Below are 21866 nucleotides of genomic sequence, written 5' to 3'. Positions count from 1 at the left end.
AACCCGCCACCTTAGGTGTACGTGGCCGGCGCCTTAGCCGGTTGAGCTATAGGCGCCGAGCCTTAACACATTTTTATAAAGGAATGGGACAAAATGTAAAAGATTCTCAAAACAGTTATTTGCATAAGAAATTAAGAAATGTGAATTTTAAAATCTGAATACATACCAATATATCACTACCATTATGTAGTGAAATGACAAATTACTGTTATTTAAAAGTTATTTCTTAGAATGTTTAATAATTCAATAAAACTTCAGAACAGATTGTGGTTTAATAATCCAAATATCCCCAGGATAAGCAAAAGCTACTGTGTGCACAGAACCCAGTAGTGTTCATTGTCTAGGACAGAAAATTCCAACCTATAGTAATGGGACTTTATTTAAATAAAATCTCACAGAATATTTAATAGCAAGGCCCCATCTCTACTAAAAATACCAAAACTAGCCAGGCGTGTGGCAGGTGCCTGTAGTTCCTGCTATTTGGGAGGCTGAGGCAGAGGATCACTTGAGCCCAGGAGTTTGAAGTTGCTGTGAGCTATGATGATGCCACAGCACTCTACCCAGGGTGACAGAATGAGACTCTATCTAAAAAAAAAAGAAAAAGAAAACAGAAAGGAAGGAAGGAAGGAAGGAAGGAAAAGAAAAGGAAAGAAAAGAAAAAAATACTGATCTTTTTTGTTCATTTTGATAGGTTTTGAATAACTAGCTACAATGAAGTCTCATTTCAATAGACTCCTCAACGCAGAGTTTGGAAACAGTTTCTTTCTTTCTTTCTTTCTTTCTTTTTTTTTTTTAGCAAAATAACATTGGTGATCAAATATCAATTATGCTAAGCAATAAATGAGAATTCTGTCTACTAATTTTGAGGTGAAAGATGAGCACATAAGCAATGCTTTTTCTTAATTATATATGATATTTAACTTATATAATTTTTCTTGAATTAAATGGATGGTGATTGCACAAACAAAAAATATGTTCACCAGTAATCTCCAAAGTGGAGCATGCACAATCCAAGGGAGATAAAAGGCAAATAGTTATGGGAAGACAATCCTATAGAATCTATTTATATTTCCTTTTTATCTTTAAAAGAAGTATAACATTTAATTTCATAAATTATATATATGGCATTATTGGAGGCCTAAATCCATCTCTGTGTTAGATGGGCAGGTAACATGTAGTGAACTGACAATCTTGAGAGGAAAGTGGGACTTTTATCCTCCAGAGGGATCCACATCGATACCCTTAGTTTTTTATTTACTTTATCTCCCAGAAGAAGACAACATACTTTCACAAAAAGATTATAATGAGGATTCAAAGTTTTTTAAAATTATATTTATAAAATAGTCAGAAAAAAGCTGAGTGTATATAAAGACTGGTGCAGGAGTATCATTGTTTTTCCTAAATAAAATAATAATACTGATCTTAATAACAATACTTAGTTGACATGCTGAACCTCTTTGCAACTTACTTTTCACAGTTAAGTAGATTTATATTGAATATAATGCATTGTATTCATTAATACAATTATAAATTGAGCACTGCTGTTTACAAAGTAGCAGTCTACATGCCTGGGTTATATCATCGACCTAAACAAACAGAAGATGCCCGCTATTGTTGAGCCTAGAACCTATTGGCTGGAGAGCCACAGTACAAAATAAATATGCTAAAACACACACATTGTTCAATATGGCGGTAAGTGTTACGGGTAAAGGTAATAAGAGTAGAGTGAGACTAGGCAGGTCTGGGAAAGCTCAGGAAAAAGGACATTCACACTATGAAGGTGGTTCCATTATTAAAAAGAGTGGTCAACCTGGCCTTGCTGAGAAGAGTTCTGAGCAAAGAGGTGAAGGAACCAGACATGGGGATACACAGGGTGAGACCTTTCCAGGGAATGTCCCTCTCAGAAGGTACGAATATGACTGACATGTCGGAGCAACAGCAAATGAGGCCGGGAGCTTCTGTGCTGCGTTAGAGACATCAAGAGAAAAGCAGTAGGTGAGGGGTCTGGGAAGGAAGCTTGGGAGGGTCACGTCAGGGATGTCCTGGAAGCCATTTCAAAGCCATTTGGCTTTTGCCCTAAGAGAAGGTCCTGTGGTATTTTGAGCTAGTTAGTGTCACAATTTGTTCAATGGATTAAAAAAGAAGAAGAAGAAGAAGAATTAAAAAACAGCACTCTGAGGATTCTAGTTAGAGACTCAGGAACGTAAGGGTGGAAATCAGAGGTCATGTAATGGAGTTAGACCACAGTGACTCTGAGCCTGGTGATGGCAGAAATGTCGCAGAGATCAGCCTGCAGAGGGTGGATCCAGTGCACTCCTGAGGAGAAAGAGGGAATTCAGGATAATGGAATTATTCTTGTAATTCTTTCCATAACATGTGGAGAAACATTCAAACAATTTTATGACACAGAGCCCACGGGTTTTCTTGGGTTTTTTAAAAAGTGCCCCAAATACTACCTTTCTGTTTTACAAAAAGGAAATGATCTAAATCTATTTATTCTTCCAAGTAATTTTAAGAGTATAGTAGTAGATATTTTATAAAATTCAGAACTTAATTTATCTCTTTTAATTCCAAAGCTGATGACATTAGTACAAACCTATCTACCTTTTGACTGAAATTGGATTATGCAAAGATTATTCTAAAGATGGTCATCTGAAATGTTTCTGTCATTATTGTATAATTTTGTTGATGAATAGCTTATAAATGTTCCCTCTGTAAAATGTGACATTTTACATATGAAACCTTGTAAAGAGATTTTTCCTAAGAATTAAATTTTTTTCCGAATAAATCATGCCACATTATTTTCCCCATTTTATTCTGCATGCCTTTTGCAATTCTGATGAATTTTTATCATCAAACACTAAAAGAACTAAACTCTGGAAATGCTGGAAACAATATTCTATATTTTTTTGGAGATTGTTGAGCAGACTTTTCTTTTAATGTGTGAATTTATTTTGAAAATTGGTTCATATGTTCTTCCTCCAACTACATTTACTTGAAGGTAATTAAACATGAACAGAAGGCAATGATACTTTCTGATACTGTGTGGGAAGTATTTTCATCAATTAATTTTTAAACCAAGTCTCTGTCTTCCCATTCATAAAATTATCCATAATCTAGGGCTCAACTAAGCATTCCCTCCTTTCCTTATCTCCCATCATGCACTTCACTTCTTCCCGTGTGCTTTCATAAAACTTGGTTCTTATTTTTGTCACAAATTAACTCATTCTAAGTCCTTCGTTCACCATCTACCTTATAAAATCTCCAAGGACAGTGGCCGCGTTTATTTATGTTCTCTCCTAGGTCTCAGTTTTTTCGTTTGCTAACTAAGAGTATTGCATTAAACATGCTCTAGCATCTAGTGTTAAAACATTACAATACTAATAATCGTGAGACTACTTCTAGTTAAATTAGTGTTTTTAACAGGACTAGCTGGAGTCTGAGCAGGATTTCTGCAGTGCTTACTGCTCACCAAGCACACTCCAAGCCCGTTATGTTTACTGTCTCACCTAACGTTCACAGCAACCTGAGAAGTAGATAGATGACATTCTCCACTTAATGGAAAAGGGAAGTGAGCCACAGAAAAGTTTGGTAACTTCCCCAAGGTATTGTTATGAGTAGTAATAGTAGAAGTATTGTTATAATTTAAGTGAAGAAGCTTAAATTTGAAGCTGGCTTCAGAATACGTACTCATAAACATGATGTAAATTTACTCTCAATGATTCTCCCCCAGCCTCATACTGATCTGGACATGATACTGTACGGATTTGAGCCTCTTAGATTTTTGGTTCTTTTTTTTTTTCATCTCCCAATAGAGAAAAAAAGATTCCAAAGATAGTTTCTTATTTGTGAAATATAAATACTTAAGAGGACAAGACATCCAGACATTCTTAGGAGTTAAGTATCACTCAACTAAGAGGGAGTGTCTTTCCCAACGTGGGAGGGCAAGGCTGTTATATTCCAGCCGTGCTGATCACTGGTCAGAGAACCCCTGATAAGACTGAGCCTTAGTTTCCTCATCCCATTAAATGTGGGTGTTATTATCATCCATGAATCGTAGTGTGCCTTTAATAAAAGGTAAGATAATACTTAACGAAATGCCTGGTGAAGAGAAAAGCAACCAGTGAGCACTGGCAAACTGGACGTTTTCCTTCAGATTGCTTCCTGATATTTAAATTACAGACCTTTACTCACTTAGGTATTCTTACAATTGAATGGCAAGGAAGTTATCGTTATTGTTGCTTTTGTTGTTTGTATTGTGCTATTTTATCTTTAACATTTTTCATGACCTAGAGATTATTTTGAGCTGCAGGCAAAATAGGCTGACGTAGTATTCACACATAGATCAAGTTTCATGTATAAAGAGGAAAATATGAATAATCAAAGGAATCTTATTTCTTTGTCATGAATGTGGAGATTCATGGTCGCTCTTTTGTTACACCTGCCTTGAAATTATTGATTAGGACATGAACAAATGTAAATAAAATGTCTGGTGTTGGCACACAGTTAACAAAATACCACACTGTTACGTAAGCAATAAAGCTATTTAATGAACTAAATAACATTAAGTCTAGAGACGGTTGTTCTAGGTTGTATCGCGACTGAAGGTTGTCTTTGCCAGGTCAGTCTCCTTTTGTTCTTCTCCAAGTGCATCCTCTAAGTGTTGGCTTCTCCCCTTTCAGTTGACAGCTTCGTGGCCTCAAAATGCCTTTGGAAAATCGAGGCTTAATATCCTCAGATGACAGGAAGAAAGGGAGAGTGTGAGGAAGGAAGGCTCCTCCTCTAATCACCCGTGTTGATGAAAAGCAGTGTCATCCTCAGAATTCAGTCATCATATTACTCTTGACAGTAGAGAAACTAGAATATGCCATGTGGCTACTCTTACCCTCTGAAGAGGCTGGGAAAATTAGTATCCATCAAAGGGCAATGAGATTATACTTTGCCTTAAATTTCTGGCATTCTCCAAGTGGGCTACTTTCCCTGAGGACACTGCTGCCCATCTGATCCCCAAATCTTGATCGTGTTTGCCAGGAAGAGAAGGGTGAAAATATTGTTAAAAAATGTTGCGATATGTCTCCTCTGAAAACCAATATTTACTTCAGTAATCCAAGAAGATTGAGAATTTTAAACAGGCAAAACGAAGGGCATGGTTTTAGAAAAGAGGTACATTAGTAAGACTAAATTGCCGACATTGAATTTAAAATATGAATTTCCATATGTCCAACCACAACTTTAGGTTACCTTTTATTAATACACTTGGAACATTTCATTATGAATTAGCACTTAGAAAATTCTCCAAGGATATTTAGCAGAGCTTTAGAAAGAAATGCTTTCAATATTGGGTAAAGGTTGTTTTATTGAATACAATTTGTTTTATGTCATAAAACTAGAACATATATATAAGTACCTACTACAGGAAATTACTTTTAAATAGTTTCAGCTTTTAATATAAATAGCTTGAAATTAAGGTGAATGAAATAACTTCCTGGCAGCAATTTGTTGTCTGGGAGCTGGGCTTTAAGTAAGTGTTAAATATTATAAATATTAGTACAAAACATAGATACCATAGCAAGCATGGTGAGAAAAAATTGCTTCTTTTTTTCCTCTGTGGTTTTGGATTTCTTACTAAGGAAACTGACTTAGCTAATCAGTTAGTTATTAGAGTCACACCATGTTTTGGATGGTTGGCATTTTAACACTGTAGTTAAAAAAAAAAAAAATCTCATGACCAGCATTGAGATTAAAAAAAAAAAAAAAAAAAAAACTTAATAGTGTAAACCAGCAGTCCCCAACTTTTTTGGCACCAGGGACTGGTTTCATGGAAGACAATTTTTTCATGGATTGGGGGAGGGGAGGATGGTTTCAGGATGATTTGAACATATTAAATTTATTGTGTACTTTATTTCTATTATTATTACATTGTAACACATCATGAAATAATTATACAACTCCCCATAATTCCGAATCAGTGCGTGATGGGGAGTGGCTGTAAATATAGGTGAAGTGTGGCTCCCTCCCCCATCACTCACCTCTTCTGTGCGGCCCTTTTCCTAATAGGCCACAAGTACTGGTCCGTGGCTGGGAATTGGAGACTGCCAGTGTAAACATAGCTCTCACCTGCATTCAACACTTGATTAAAATGAGCATATTAAGCTTTTACATTTTCAGTTTCTAAATCACATCTCCTTGACTCAAAATTTGCATATGTAATAAACGACATAAAGCTATATAAAATTTGCAAATAAGGAACAAAAATGTGTTTGAATAAAGAATGGTATTTATAAATTGGTCAAATAAGGGCTTAAAAAAGTAGATAAAGGATAAAATAAACATTTGGTTTGACAACTAAATTCTTAGAATCTTCCATGATTTCTGACCTGGTTTTCAACTAATGTTCTAGTCTGAAAACATTTTTTTTTCCTTCAACTCTTATTTATTTCAGGCAGTGAGCACGGACCCTGTCCCAGTTAAATTACACTATGACAAATCCCATGACCAGGTGTGGGTGTTAAGCTGGGGCACCATGGAGAAGACATCACCGACACTGCAGGTCAGTACACCTCCGTGAATTCCAGAAAATGATGCTCTTTAACCCTTTAGCTATCTCACCGGGTCAACTTTTTAAAAATTTGCTGAATGGAAGTGAAAAGATAAGTGTCAGACTTGAATAATAGAAAATAAATTGTAGAAATTGAGAAGTGTCCCTTAAAAGTATATATAAGAAGTCATTTATGAAATGATTATGTGTGTGTGTGTATGTATAAATAAATATATATGATTAGTGACAGAGTAATAGACAGACTAGAGGAAGCACAGGCTCTCTGCTTGTGGAGGATATTAGGGTTTATTTTTCAACTGGAATTAATATTAGGCTATATGGTGAGGGACTAAAGTCACCCTGCATGGGCAGCACACTGGGACTATAAGAGAGAAACCCCAGAATTCTATGTCCAGAAGTTATTTTTCGGTTGCTGGTGTGTCAGGCCACAATTGTCTGGAATGTATGAAAGTCTTCCTGGGAGAGAAGAGGTAGGTCAATTCCCTGGGATATCAGTAATTGACTCAAAAAGGATAATTCTCAAAATCTCTCGGGAGCATACATCACCTCTGGGGTCTAAGGCATTTTTACTATGCTATTATTGGTTAAGCAAATCTTTCCATGCTCTCTGCTCAGAAAGACCTGATTTGCCGAAATGTCAAAATGTTCATGGATATTCATTTAACAACGAGATTTTTTAGGAAAACAGCCACAGAGGAAATGGGATTTAAGATACATTTGGAAAGGGAGCAAATATTTCTTTGGAGAACTGAATTTGCAAAAGCAAAAATATGCCCAACCTTTTGGTTTTATCTGGAGCATCCCTGTGCCATCATGTTGAAAGATTAGCTTGGACGGAGAGATGGATGCTAGTTTGTGAAGGCCAGGAAGTACCATTTCTGCCCTAATATAGTACATCTTATAATGGTGCCTACTGACCCTTGTAAGTGCAAAACATCAAGGATCAGAAATCTCTATTTATCCTCCTATTTTATGTTTTTATTTTGATTATAATTAAATCTACACATCTTTGTCAATTATGAAAGCAAAGTATGTATTTTCTGAGACATGTACAATTAATTAATAAGAACTCCAGAAGTGTCTAAAACAATGATTTTCCAATTACTGTCCTCAGATAGAGTCACAAAGATTTATAACAACTTTTTTTTTAATTTTTAGAAGTCATCTATGTCTTTTAAAATTTAAGTAATGCTGTTCTAAAATGAGTCTACAACTGATAGTTTTGTAAGTGGTATGAAATGTCTTAGCAAATGCACAAGGATCCCAGAGGAAGTATCCCCAGGAAACAACTTTAAATAAAGTCCGTCCTCCCAATTTACTGTTGGTCAGGAAGTGGGCCCCAGCAGGGTGGGCTGACAATGGGAGGTGGAGGCTGTGGGTGTGTGAGAGTTTGTGGCCCAGAAGCAGGATGGGGCCAGGAATGAGCCGGGGGTGCTGCAGAATTGGATGTCTTGGTGAAGGCACATCGAAGATTTACCTGTGTGTTCTTGAAGTTGGTCATTTCACTCCTGAATCTGGCCATCAGGAGTGACCCATTTGACTCTAGTGGCATAAAGAATCTAGAACTATCAGGAAATAATGTCCCTTAGGAGATCTGGGGGAAAGGCATTATATTTATTACAATTTAGGATTATGCCAAACCACAAAACAGGTGTTCACATGTAATGAAGTATTTTGCCTCTGTCAGTAGGGTTGGGATTATAATAAATACACTACAGCATTGTTTGAATATTAAACTTTGTGACCCCTGTGAATTACTTAGAACACATATCAGCACATCATAGCAAGCCCTCGATATTATTGTTGTCACCTTTAGTCTAGTATTATTAATTTCAAATACTTGTAAACTCACTTTGTTGTAATTTCTACCATACCCTTTAAAAGGAAGAAAATTTGGAGAATTCCCTCCCTGTTACTCTTCTTGCTTTTAAATCAATTCTTGCAGCCATTATTATGAACAGCTAAAATCTAAGGACAATTTTCGCAGTTGTATTCTTTATGAATAAAAGTGGCATAGTATTTTTAAAGGTTTTTAATCAAATTCCTTGGTGTTTCTCACCTCATGACACATGGTAGGACTTTTTTGGCTAGGTGGAATGGTGTAATTAGTTCTGACAAACGAAATGTATTAAGAATTAAAATACTCAAAATACGAGTCCATTCTTCCAGCATGGAATGCCGTGAAAACAGTAGATAGCCTGCCAAAGCCCTCTGGGGAAGGAGCGTGTGAAACTAAGTCTTTAATTTCTATGCCACTGAGACTTTAAGGTTTATTTTCTATTTCATTTTTTGACTATATCATAACAACCTGTCCTGACTATTATGATTATTTATTTTAAATGAATATGGCAATTTCTAGTGGAATTCAATGAAACTATTCATTTGAATGAAGAAAACCACCCTGTCAGTAAAACAAGCCCTTCAAATAAAAATGCTGTTTATTTCTGCCATAAAAACCAAAGGAAAGGATTCAATCTTGAAGAAGGCTCAGTATTTAACTTAGGGAGTCAGCTAATAGTTTAAGAAGTTAATTTGGTGGCCCAAGAAGTTAAATTGGTGGGAGAATTGAAGGAAGGAAAGAAAGTCCTTTAAAACGTCAGCACAGGACCACGGTTGTGCAGCAGAAACGAAAAAAGGGTGGAAATTTAAGAAATGTGAAGAATGAACTGATGGAATTTAGTGGGTAAAGGGATAAGAAGAATAAGAAATTTCAAATGAAGTCTTTTTTAATGGATTATAGAAGTTTAAAAATCCATGATGAAAGAAGAAACTTCTTTGATTAAAACTTTATTAAATCAATTATTTTAAGAAATGGTAGGAATAATAATTTTATATGTTCTAAGATATTTTTTAATCCAAAATATTTTAGATGATTTATTTTGGAGTTTTCAGCAAAAACCTGTTACCAGCTATGCTATCTAGGAAGGATTCTGTCCTATCTTACTCACACCACCTGAGAACTTGCTTTTATTTTTCTCATCAGGAGGTTAAGATTTTTATAATAAAGACGATGATTCTATGTCCATTTTCTATTCAAGCTGATGGTGTTCAAGACTTACGTTTTTCCTTAATTTGTTTCTTTAGAGAAATAGAAGTTTTGGTATTAGAAAGAAGCTAAATAATTTCAGAATTGCAAGCTGCTTAATAATATATTAATATTGTGGAGAGCAATAAAGAGTTTACGCAAACAATTGCCAGGAAGAAAGATTGATTTCATCTCTCGATGAAATTGAAGCTTGTGCTCTTTGGTGAGTACCTTACTGAGGTCTAACCAGGGTGTGTTCTGCTTAGGTAATAACCCTGGCCAGTGGGAATGTACCACATCACACAATCCACACCCAGCCAGTGGGAAAGCAGTTTGACAGAGTGGATGATTTTTTCATCCCCACCACAACGCTCATCATCACTCACATGAGGTAAGTGGTAGTGGAGGGTGCAGGAGAGGAGAGGGAAGTCACACTGAGCAGGCTCAGTGCACACGGTCCAGCTGAGGGGCACACGTCGAACTTTGACTCAAACTATACAGAAGCAATTGATGTGACCAAAACATTCGTGCCCCTGTAATATTATGACTTTTTAAAAAAATTTAGCTTTCTCTAATTTTAATAGAGAGCCATGCGAAACCATAAAGAAATTTAGATATAAAGCAAATACACCCATACGATTGTATAAGATTTAACTTTGTCCCACCTGCTTGATGGACCTTTATTTAGCAATGTTAGTGATGAATGTCTCGTTAAATTCTTCTTTTTATGCCTATTCAAAGAAGAGAATTTATAAACATGCAGTTGTCTTTTTCAAATCAGTTTAACATATAATATGTTTTCCCTAAATTATCATTAGACTTCTGCTTCCTAGGCTTTTTCAAATTGCTGGCATTTCCAGGAAAAATAAATAACTTAAATGACAGAATCATTTCTCAAATGGAGAGCATGTTCATCTGAACTGAGCACAGTGAAACAGCCACAGCCACAGAAATATATTTAATAAATGTTTACAATACTCCTATCATTTTAGTCATATTTAAATTAATAGGAAATTGCACTAGGGAGCAGAATATAAAATATACATTACAACTTTGATATAAAATCGTACTTGTAAGTTGAAATGAAATGTTTGAGCTCTTCATTTTGTTTGAGAGAACGTGTTGGGGTTTTTCTATTTTCCCATGAATTTTTAAGAGGTGAAAAAGTAATGTTAACTTCTAGTGATATCACTCCAAAGCCTCGTAGAAGTGCTTTAAATGCTAAGAGGGAGTATTTTGGTATATCATGATTTCAGCAATATGTTTTTGATAATTTATTTAAAGAACTTTAAAATACTTGCTTAGCAATGTTAATAATGAACCTGAAGCAAACGAAGATGTGTCCTTTTGTCAAGTGAATTCTGATGTGTGGTAACTGCTCCAATTACATTGATACTGGACTTTCAGGTTCTAGGTCTCGGTGATTTGAAGAATAAGTCTGCAGACCACAGATCAGTGGCAAGACAGAATTCATTTACAGAAAAAGAATACAAAATCACTAAAGTTTCTGGTAGGGAGAGAAAACCCAAGTCAGGAGAGAAAAGCTCTCTCTGTTTTTCTCTCTCCATCTCTGTCTGTTTAAGTATTTATAGGTGCATGGGATCCTTCTATATGAGGCCAGGAAATGAATGGACACAGTCTCTTCCACTGGGGCAAGGTGAATGAATGTACTAATGAATGGACATAGTTCCTTCTGCTGGGGCATGGTGAATGAATGTACTAATGAATGGACATAGTTCCTTCCCTGGGGCAAGGTGAATGAATGTACTAATGAATGGACACAGTCTGTTCACAAACTGAGGCCTAGGAAACTTATATGAAATTGACCTAGGTATAGGAAATGGGGGTTCTGTATTTAGTCATAACTGTAAAGGGGAATCTCCTCAGCAGTTGTCGGGTCCCTTTGGCTACTGGAGCCTCTGGTGGGGGAGGGAAGCTCCCCCCTTGCCTACGCTCCAGCCCACTGGTTCCTCTGCTAGCTGCCGCTGCACCAACACCACTAAGGCAGAGGCAGTGGGTCCTCCAGCCCACCTCGGCTGAGCTGGCTGGGGCACCACCTGTCCTGTATCATCAGATGAGCCATTATTTGAGTCTGATTCTTGTATATGTTTCTTTGCTTCATGGTAACTTTAAACTATATCATCTAAAAAATGGAGTTGCAAGAATTATGAAAGAGTACAAAATTTAACTTTGCAATAATAAAAAGGAGAATTAATAAATCAGAATTGTGACTCATAGCCAGGGATAGAATAAATTATTCCTTGCACAGCCAAGTACGTTTTCAAAGAGTCAGATGTATTTGTCAAGCAACTGGCCATTATTTTAGAATGCCTGTTATATTATGTGCTTAACAATAAAGTCATTAAAACACATTATTTTGTCATAATTATTATACATTTATGGAAAATGAGTTATGGAAACTCCTCAATGTTTGAAAAATGTTTATATTTAAGTAATAATTTTTGAGTTTTGACTATATTAGATCAAAACTAAAAAAAAACCAGCATTGAGCTGAAGTGATACCACTTGAAATGGTCCTTAAAGAATATATAACTTGGCAGAGCCTGTGGCTCAAAGGAATAGGGCGCCAGCCCCATATGCTGGAGGTGGTGGGTTCAAACCCAGCCCTGGCCAAAAACTGCAAAAATATATATATATATATATTAATAATAATAATATATCTCTTTATATTTATACAATGGGAATAAAATTTCATTTAGTTGGCAGTGGGTGTTATGATTCATAAGTATTCCTTTGTTATTCTTCAGTTGTTGATAAATTGTTAGTTAGCAATAGTTAAGTAACACTTGTCTTTATTTATCCCATTTACCTACTCCCTGTTATAGTTTTTAATACAGCATTACCAACTTTGCTTATTTTTTTAAACATGTACTATTCATCATGGAAATCCTTGGGGCAAATTTCCAGTATCTATGACACTAATGGGCTTAATTGTGTCTATTTTGGGGTTATTTTCCCCCCATAACATGTAAATTCTATCATTATGTTAAAATAGCTACCGGAGACGAGAATCTGGACTCTGGCTTCATGCAGTGAGTGTTCAGTGTAATTCTGGGTGCACAGATGTAATTGATATATTGTCAGAACTCAGCATCTCATTGGGCTCTAAAGGATTATTAAATATCTGGAGTTGGAGCAAAATATTCAAACATAAGGCATAATTTCATTTTAGCTATTTTTGTATGTTATAAAAAAGGCTGAAAATTATGTTTGAGAATACTTTTACACATCTTTGTAACTTTTAAGGATCAGTAGTGAAATGCATAAGTGTTGGCCATTACTTTATTTATAACTATTTAATTTAGCAAGAATAAAAAAATTAAATCATAGCAATTTTGTCTGCATAGAAAAACCTATTTTAGTGAACACGAAGGATCATCAAATTTCCTATTGCAGTTTAATAATTATTGCTATGACTACAGTGAATGGTTGGTCAGAGGAAAACTTAGCATGCATTTCCAAAAATATGCTGTTAAATGTGTAAAGTATTTTAATATAATGAGGAGCACCTGAGTGTTTTGATATGGTCTTCCTCCTACAAATTTTGTGTAATATATTTCTAACAAAAATTCGTGCATCTTTAAATATGTGTTGTTGACATTGAATCTTTGAGAGCTGTGCTTTTTTAGAATCTGACATTACTTTCTACCTGGGGTGCCGAGTGGATATTTTCCAAGCCAGGCTGAGGGTTTGACCCATACTATGTGTTTAATTCACATTCGTTTCCTTCCTTTGCCCCTGCATCTCATGGATCTGCTTTTCTCTGGGATTGCTACATCTTCATTTCAAATAATTTATACCTCCAGTGTCTGAAAAGCTCCTGGACAAGGGTCAGGATTTTATATTCTTTGTGCCTAAGTATCAGTAAACAATTTATATTTCTCGTAGAAACCGAAGTAGAAGAACGAAAATGCTACACTAGGTATTTCCTAAACCGGGTAGTACAGTGTTAAGGGAAGGACTCTGTTTCCTAGGGACTGGACTTCGCAGTGTCTAAACCATTGCTAGGATCCAGCTGGGCAGAGTCTAGACCACAGGACTGTGCAGAACTGGTGAACAGCAGTAATCAAATTTGTATTTCCTGTCAGACAAATCGAGGCCTGAATGTCCTGGCAACCCCATTCACCATTGTCTATGGTGACCCTAGCCAAGAAATGTACTTCATTTCTTTCTACAGACTGGAATTAGTCACGTTTGAGTATTCAGTCCCCCAGTAATGGTCATCCAGACTAGTCACAACATACGCTGACACTCAGTTTTTCTTAAGGTCTATTTTTCCCTTCCTGCTTTCTTCTCCTTTGTTTTCTACCATTATTTTGTTAATGTTATTGCTCTTCCTGTATTTATGTAATAACCCTCAGGCTTTACTCTGTAAGGTAAATCGGGACTGAGGAATTTACATTTTGTTTGACTATCGTATGTTAGTTCACTCCGTAGTTGTATATTAAGGTAAGCATAACAAACTATCTTGCCAGACACCTTAAACATAGGCAATAAAAATATTAAAATAACATTTTAAATCTATTTAAAAAATAAACTTATACTTGAAAAAACTAATCAATTTTCACAAAATTTGGAAATTGACCTTCTAAGAATGTTTGGAACTCTCAGCACTTTAAACATTTTTGAAATCCTAAATTAGGCTATTTTTGAATCATCTTAGGGACTTGAGTTTTAGACAACTGGTTTTCACGTTCCAGATATCTAGGAATGACAGCCTGGAACCATCCACTCATTCAGCTTCTTACCTAAAAGGTGTCACATTCCCTGAGGAACACATGGACTTACAACCTAAGCCAAAGACAGCCATTCCTCTTTCATCCTTAGACTAAGAGCTTATTAGAGAAAATATTCCTATTACAGTTTTATTTATAGCTTGCTCCTCCATAGAAATGAGAGTCCAGGCTGGGAATGAGCAGATTCCCCAATGCTGGATTACATTCCGTCTACATCGAAATATTCCTTAAACTGGCAACAAGTTTCTGCCAGTTTACTGGAACAAGCTTCACTCCCAGCCTGCTTCTTTGTCAAAGAAGTTTAACCAAATGAAACTTCCTGAAAAAATGAGAGGGGCTGCACTGTGTTCCGTCTGCCAAATAGCTCCATTGTTTGCTGAGCTTTTGAAAAAATCTGACTAAATGCTGACTAAAAGTTTATTTTTAAAAGGTTAATAAAACTCTGTCACACATATTTTCAATATACCAGAGTGTGAGTTGTTTAATTTCCCCAAGCCCCTATTGTTGTTGGAAAATTTAAGTAACCTGAAATTTAGTTACTAAAACAGAAATAATTTTCTGATGCTTACTGACAATATGTTGAGTTAAGCCACTCTTACTTTTTCGCCTTCTGTTTCAAGTAAGAATAATCGTTTTGAATATGTTATGAATTGTTAATTTACATAAAGCCAGCTCCATTGAGTATTTTTTAACTGAGGTATTTTTCACATTAGTAATTCATGCCCCATTTCAGTTAACTGGCCACTTGCATTACGCTAGACACTCGTTGCTAGACTTGCAATTAGTGAAAAAAATTTTTTTAAACTTCAAACTTTAGCAAGACATTCATAAATTATGAATTATAGTACTAAAGTTGAAGAGATCATGCGGTATAAAAGGAGTATATTTTGCAAGACACAAGAAATGTAAATTTGTTATAGAAGGTTTTAGATTTAAATTCTATATGCAATTATACAGGTAGGTCTAATTAAAAGATAGACTGTTAGAAAGAAAGGAATTCTCATAAGAATTAATTATGTCTACTTGATTTAATAAAATTTGAAATAATTCATTACCTCTGTAAATAAAAAGTGCCGTACAAATGGAATGCAAAATGTTTCATTATTCTACTTATAACTGAAGATCCAGAGAGGTAAGTTATTAACAACCCAATTATCAAATTAAATCAAAATATCCTTATATGCAAATGGGTACATTTTAATAATATTGTAATTCTACTTATCTTTATTTTTAATATATGACTAATGCATGGGGATTCAGTGATTTGTTATTGACTTTTTAAAATTAGCCAAGAAATTAGAAGTGATTAAAAAAGAAGTTTATTGTTTTTCAAAAACAATGCTGTGCTAAACTTCAGTGAAAGTAAATCTTATAAAGCGTGGACATTAGCTAATTGATTGTTTCATTTTTGTAGCATTATGAAGAGGGCAAACTTTGACTATCAGTTTTCTTACGTGTGAACATTGTAGCTTCCTGAGCAGGTGCTAAGAGAATTTGCATATAAGAAATGAAGCCCAGTAGGTTTGGCAGTGATGTGTAATCCTATAGTGGTTTTAATGTGTGTATAAAGATTGGAGAGGAGTTAAGACAACGGGGAAAAGGGGAGGAGAAACTAAGGAGGTGGCATTTATCAGGGAATGAGTGATGAAGCTTTCCCATGGAACCTCCCTCAGCAGCTCATCCTTCTTGAGAATGGTTTATTTTCCATAACACGGTGAGAAACTGAGAAACACTTGGAGGCTGATGTGATGCAGGGCAAGGGAATGTGCTATACCTGGTGCCGGATACCAGGAAGGCCAGAAAGTATATTGCACAAGAGCCAGAGATATGAGAAGTCTTTCTTAGAGCCTTTGACCCGAGAGGAATACAAAGTGTTGGAAGGAGGCTAACTGCGAGATATTTTCGCCTCAATTGCAAGGGAACAGGTAACATTCGGGTTATTTGGTGTTATAAGTAGACATCCTTTAAAGTTCACGCTGACTCAAATAATACCTTTGATACAATTTAAAATAGGTGTCATTTGATGGGAAAGGATGTATTTATAGCCTGTCCTTTGTAGCACCTGCAAATCATTTCTTTCCTGTCTCTTCTCCTATCTCTCCCAGTTAGAGTTCAAGTAGAAATAAATTTAATCCAGTCTAGCAGAAACATGTCACAGAGAGCACTTAGAGTAGGCACAAGAAGGAGACGATTTATAATTTATATATCTACTCCAGGACTAGTTCTGAAAGTAGTAAGCAGTAACCGAGGTGATGCTATTAATATTTGAGATATCTTGAAAGGCTTAGCTACTCTCAAAACTACCCCTCCCCCCCCGCCATTTGATCATCTTGCTTGGAATTTCAAGTCACTTCTGCCATTTCTTTAGGTTACATTTCTTTAAAAAATTAACCTTCCAATTGTTCTGAAATCAAGACATTTATTATTGTCATTTTTCTTTATAGGTTCTTTGGTTGGTGATGCAGTGTCTTAATGTTTGTTCTTGGGGTGGGGTGTGTGTGTATATATGCATATGCCTGTGTATTTATTTCAAGCACTGATTACATGATAAGCCATAAGATGAGTAGAACATAACTGTCAAAAATAGTAATGGGGGGAACGCCTGTGGCTCAAAGGAGTAAGGCTCTGGCCCCATACGCTGGAGGTGGTGGGTTCAAACCCAGCCCCGTCCAAAAACTGCAAAAAAAAAAAAAATAGTAATAGGGAACACTTAAGCCACAGGCATTTATATAAAATCTTAAAAATGCCACTTCCTACAGGTTTTTCCTCCTCTGGAATTAACCTCATAAAACAGAAAGAGTAAACAAATGAACAACTAGTGCTCCAAGAGTTTCCACATAGCTCCTCCCCTTTTCAGTACCGTAACCCAAGATGATGTAGGTTTCAAAGAGCATCTTAAATTGGGTAGGAATTTCCCACAAATGGACCTCCGTGTTACTCTTCAGTTTCGGTGGGCTGGAAATGACAAGGGTGGCTGGTGCACATTTCTTTAGAATCCTCAAAAGCCAAGTAAAAGTGCTAGCTGTTTTCAAAGTGCTTACAGCTGAATGGGGTAGGGAGGGACTAAGGATTTACTTTGTTTCCCATCAGTCATAATTCCGCACCGCCAGTGGCTATGGCTCCACTGCAAGTGATGAAGTAAAGCTGAAATAATAACTCGGGACACCGCTCTGGCAGTCTGGAGAGTGGTCTGTAGCACTCCTTTCCTGTTATAAATTACAGCAGGGAAATGATTAAGAAGAGTTTGGGTTTGATCTATGTTTCCTTAAACCTCCTCTAAGGGAAAAATAAACATTCTGTGAGAGTGAAAGTGAAAGTATATCATTCTCCCCATATTTTATCAGATCTGTTAAAGCCAAAATTATATATATGGCTAACCATCTATCAAGACAACTCTAATCTTGTGACTTGATTCATGGACAGACCAGGTGTACGGATATCCGATTTTAGTACTAAAATTGTGCGGTTACATTGAACTCCTAGTACATCAGAAATTGCCAAGATCAGTTGCTCAATGGAATTTTTTAAAAAGTAAGATCTCAGGATGAGAAGCAGCAATTAAACGGTTTCAAAGCATGATTTTTTTGTTGAATGTCTCACCAAAGTCTCATTTTGGTGAGATGCTTTAAAAAAAAAAAATGCCATTTATCCTTACATGCTAATTCTGTCACAAAGAAAAATAAACAAAAGGATTCCAAATATCCCAGTAACAAAAATTTTGTCTCAAAGAGTGGATATCTGCAACATTTATGATATCCCAAACTCTGACCTCCTCTTTGTCAACTTCTCTTTCCTTCTTCACACCCTCCTTCGACTCCACACAAGCACGGACTCCAGAGATTGTCACAACCTGTTATCTCCTGGGATCCTTACATCCCAAGAGCCTAGTGCACTGGGTGGAAAAAGAACATATTAATAAATTGTTTATTAAACAAAGTATACTCATAAAGTTACATGTATGCTTATGTCTATAAGCATGCCAGCCATTATTAGCAAATCTTCCAGAATTCTTACATGGATGCAAAACTTGGTTTACATAAACACTGGATAAGTTTCTTTATCTTATTTCTGAAGAAGCAAACCCACTGCCCTTCAAGTTTTAATCTAGAATGCATTTTTCCCTTTTTGTTTATGGTTAGAACACTTTCTTTTATTTTACACAATACTCACCCGTTCAGATAGCCCACACCTTGAGTATAAAATGCTAGAACCGAAAAACACAGAATGCTATTTAGTTTGGGATCTTCATTATTTCTTGAGTTAGAAACTCCTGTCTGTTTCCCTTCTTACTCTATTCACTGTGCTCTGTTCCATCTGAGCCTTGTTTAAAAAAAAAAAAAAAAAGTCTGTTTCAGTACTGAAAGCGGATGAACCAACTAGATGGTCACCTCTTTTTATGGAATGTTTAGTTAGGTGTGTTAGTAGCCCACATTTGTTACATTTTGTTTTGCTTGTATAGGTAAATAAGTATGGATTTAAAGAACAAGCTATTTGTCAAATATGGGACAATTTAATTTAATTATTTTTTTTTTAAAAAAAGGAAGAGTTTGATATAAGTTTTATTAGTGGATCCCGAGCTCCGGGATTTACTAAAGCCTCCAAGTAGACTTATTCTGAAGTAACTTTCACTGAAGAAATCAATGGAGCACTAGTAACATAATTTAGAAACATTCCACGTTGCAGATCCAGCGCTTGAGTTTTGTTATGCAGAGTAAAATAGCTCTCGCTTCTTCACCCAAAGGTCCTTAAAGTGTTCAGTTAAACTTGGTGTGTTGTCCATTGACAGGGCCTAGTATTGTGCTTACCTAAGAATTGTAGTATGCATATATAGCAAATTTCTAGGTACTTTTACATTTATTTTTCAGATGTAATTTTTGATTTACTGTAAATGGAAAATCAAAATTATTTAATCTTAAACAAGAAAACCATATGATTAGAGAGATTATTTGACTCTATTTTCTCAGTAATAAAACCACCCTCAGATAATAATTAAGGAACATAGAAAAATGGTATCAGAAGTTGAGATACAATGTTATTAATACTCCACCAGTAGGGGGCAGAACTCATCGTGAGAACTTAAGCAATTGTATGAATTTAAAGGACACTGTCCCCAGGTCTATTTCATATATTTAATTGAGTATAATATTTTGAACCAAACTTATACGACATCAACTAGTTTTCATAAAATTTATAGAAAGATAACATATATCGAGTTGTCTAATTCTTCATGTCGTTAAGTGGATATACCATTTTTTGTAAGGAAGGAAAAGAACACAGTATATATTCTACCATAGTATCTTACTTGATCATTTCATAACATCTTTCTTGATGTAATAGGAAGTATATAACATCAGACTAATTCTCTTTTGAATTAAAAAAATACTACTATGGCTTAACAGAAAAACTTTAAGCAAATATTTTTACCTTTTTGAGAACACATGCATCCATTAATTAATTCATAAAACATTTTAGCAAATTTTTGCGAATGCAACTAGAGGATTAGTCTATATATTTTTTCAATATTTTGACCACAAAAGCAAGGTTAATTTAAATGTAAAATCAGTGGGGATAGTTGTGTGTGATATCTTGGGATATTCAACAGTGGTGTCACTGATACTTGTTTTCATAATGATTCAAGGCTAAAAATTATTCTTTATGAATCCAGATAAGTTATTACTTTGTATCTTTTTAATTTAGTTGTAAATCTGTAGCTGTAACTTCACCAGAGCTAACTATCTATAAAAAATAATGAGTAATCATGAGTCAATCCAAGAATATTTAGACACATTTCTTTTTTAAATTTTAATTAAAATTTTATTTTATCCAAGTACAGGATGTCTTTCTACTGTTCTCTATTTTTTTTTTTCTTACCAAAGCCTTGTTTTTCTTTTTTAGTGGGGAAGTGGATGACAAAATATTTTTACATTTTCATAATGTATTAGCAATCGATTTTCAAGGAAGACGGTATAAAACTGCCTATAACTCTTTTTATGTTATGATGTTGAAGCTTATTTTTATGTGTATGTAATTTTAGATGCATAAACACAGCTTTTCCTTTTCTTTTTTTAGCTATAGGAATTTAAAACAAAAAAAAAGATTTAGGAATTGGATATACTATGAAAGTAGAAATAGTTTATATAACTGATACCAAGAAAACTCTAAAATAATCTACATATTTTTCCTAAAAAAAGTAAATCACAAATGTTTTTCAATTTTGAGTGATGGGATACACTGTTTATATTTTTATTAAAGCACATATTATTTAATTATGCTTTAAAAGTTGTATTAATATCAAATAAATGTTGAACATTTGAATAAGTTTTATTAAAAACTTGATGACACATATAGGAAAATAATTTGAAAACAGATTACTAGCTTATATATAAAGATAGTAAGAAACTTTTTTAGTTGAACATAAATATTTGTATACACATTGGTTAAGCATGTCTTCATTTCTTGCATATAATCTTAATTTTTTTGGTAACTTTTTGCATTAAAAAACCTTTATGTCTACTTAAATTATTTTTTATAAGAGGAAACAGTATAATATAATTCAAAAGAATTTACTGGACACAAATAACCTTTTAAAAAATAGAAGCAGAACAGATAGAACCCATTTGGCAAAATATAGTTATTTGAGATGTATATTATTTTTATAACCTAATATTTTATGTTTTATGAATTTTTAAGAAATATCTTTAAGTGCATAATCATCATCAGAGACTTTGTAAAAATAGATGCTATGGGTGGCACCTGTGGCTCAAAGGAGTAGGGCGCCAACCCCATATGCCGGAGGTGGCAGGTTCAAACCCAGCCCTGGCCAAAAACTGCAACAACAACAAAAAAATTGATGCTACATTAACTCATATCTTTATAATTTCCTGAATCTGACTTACAACAGTCCTTTTGATAATTGTACCATGAATATAATATTAAGTTGATCTGTTTGACCATCTTTTATTATTTTAAAATACTCAAAAACATTTTTTGGACTACCACAATATTGGGGGTTGCAGACGTGAAATAAATCATATTTATTCTCCTGATTTGAAAAGTCGTTAATGAAATTTCAAATCCATTAGGGAAACATTTTCCCTTGCTGTTTTTATGCAAGTAAAAACATAAAGCTCAATTTTTATTCTAAGTTTATATTATAAATAATTTACAGAAATTATACTAAATTTAAAGTAATTTTAGATGTCATGAACAGAAATAAATCAAGAATTTGGACTGAATAGGAAATGAATGTCAATTTCTAAGAAAAGTAGATGAGGTATATGAGAAATTTCCTGGAAATGGAGGCAATATACTCCCATTTATTCATGTTACCTAACAGAGTTTCATCAATAATTTTTGACCTTCTTATTATACACAATAATTATTTAAAGGCTTTCTCTCTATTTTTCTTATTTTAATATAGAGTTTAAAGTTTATATTTATAAATCAAGTCTGAGTTTACTTTATAGGTACCTTCACATTGTAATACTCTGATAATACTTTTTGTTCTTTTGCTATTGTTATATGT

The 21866-nt window shown here is 34.7% G+C and overlaps 1 protein-coding gene across 1 annotated transcript in view; it reads left to right on the top strand.

The window, feature by feature from the left end:
* FSTL5 (follistatin like 5) overlaps positions 1-21866 on the top strand; it is a 512268-nt gene that overhangs the window by 442138 nt on the left and 48264 nt on the right. The window contains exons 12-13 of the mRNA XM_003794706.2: positions 6443-6550; positions 9851-9975. Of these exons, the coding sequence (XP_003794754.1) occupies positions 6443-6550; positions 9851-9975 (233 nt within the window). The remainder of the gene's footprint in view (positions 1-6442; positions 6551-9850; positions 9976-21866) is intronic.

Source organism: Otolemur garnettii, unplaced genomic scaffold (assembly GCF_000181295.1).
Source record: "Otolemur garnettii isolate 467f Iridium unplaced genomic scaffold, OtoGar3 scaffold00085, whole genome shotgun sequence".
Classification (NCBI taxonomy): domain Eukaryota; kingdom Metazoa; phylum Chordata; class Mammalia; order Primates; family Galagidae; genus Otolemur; species Otolemur garnettii.
Note: the sequence above shows the minus strand (reverse complement) of the source record. Positions and strands in the feature narration are given on the sequence as shown.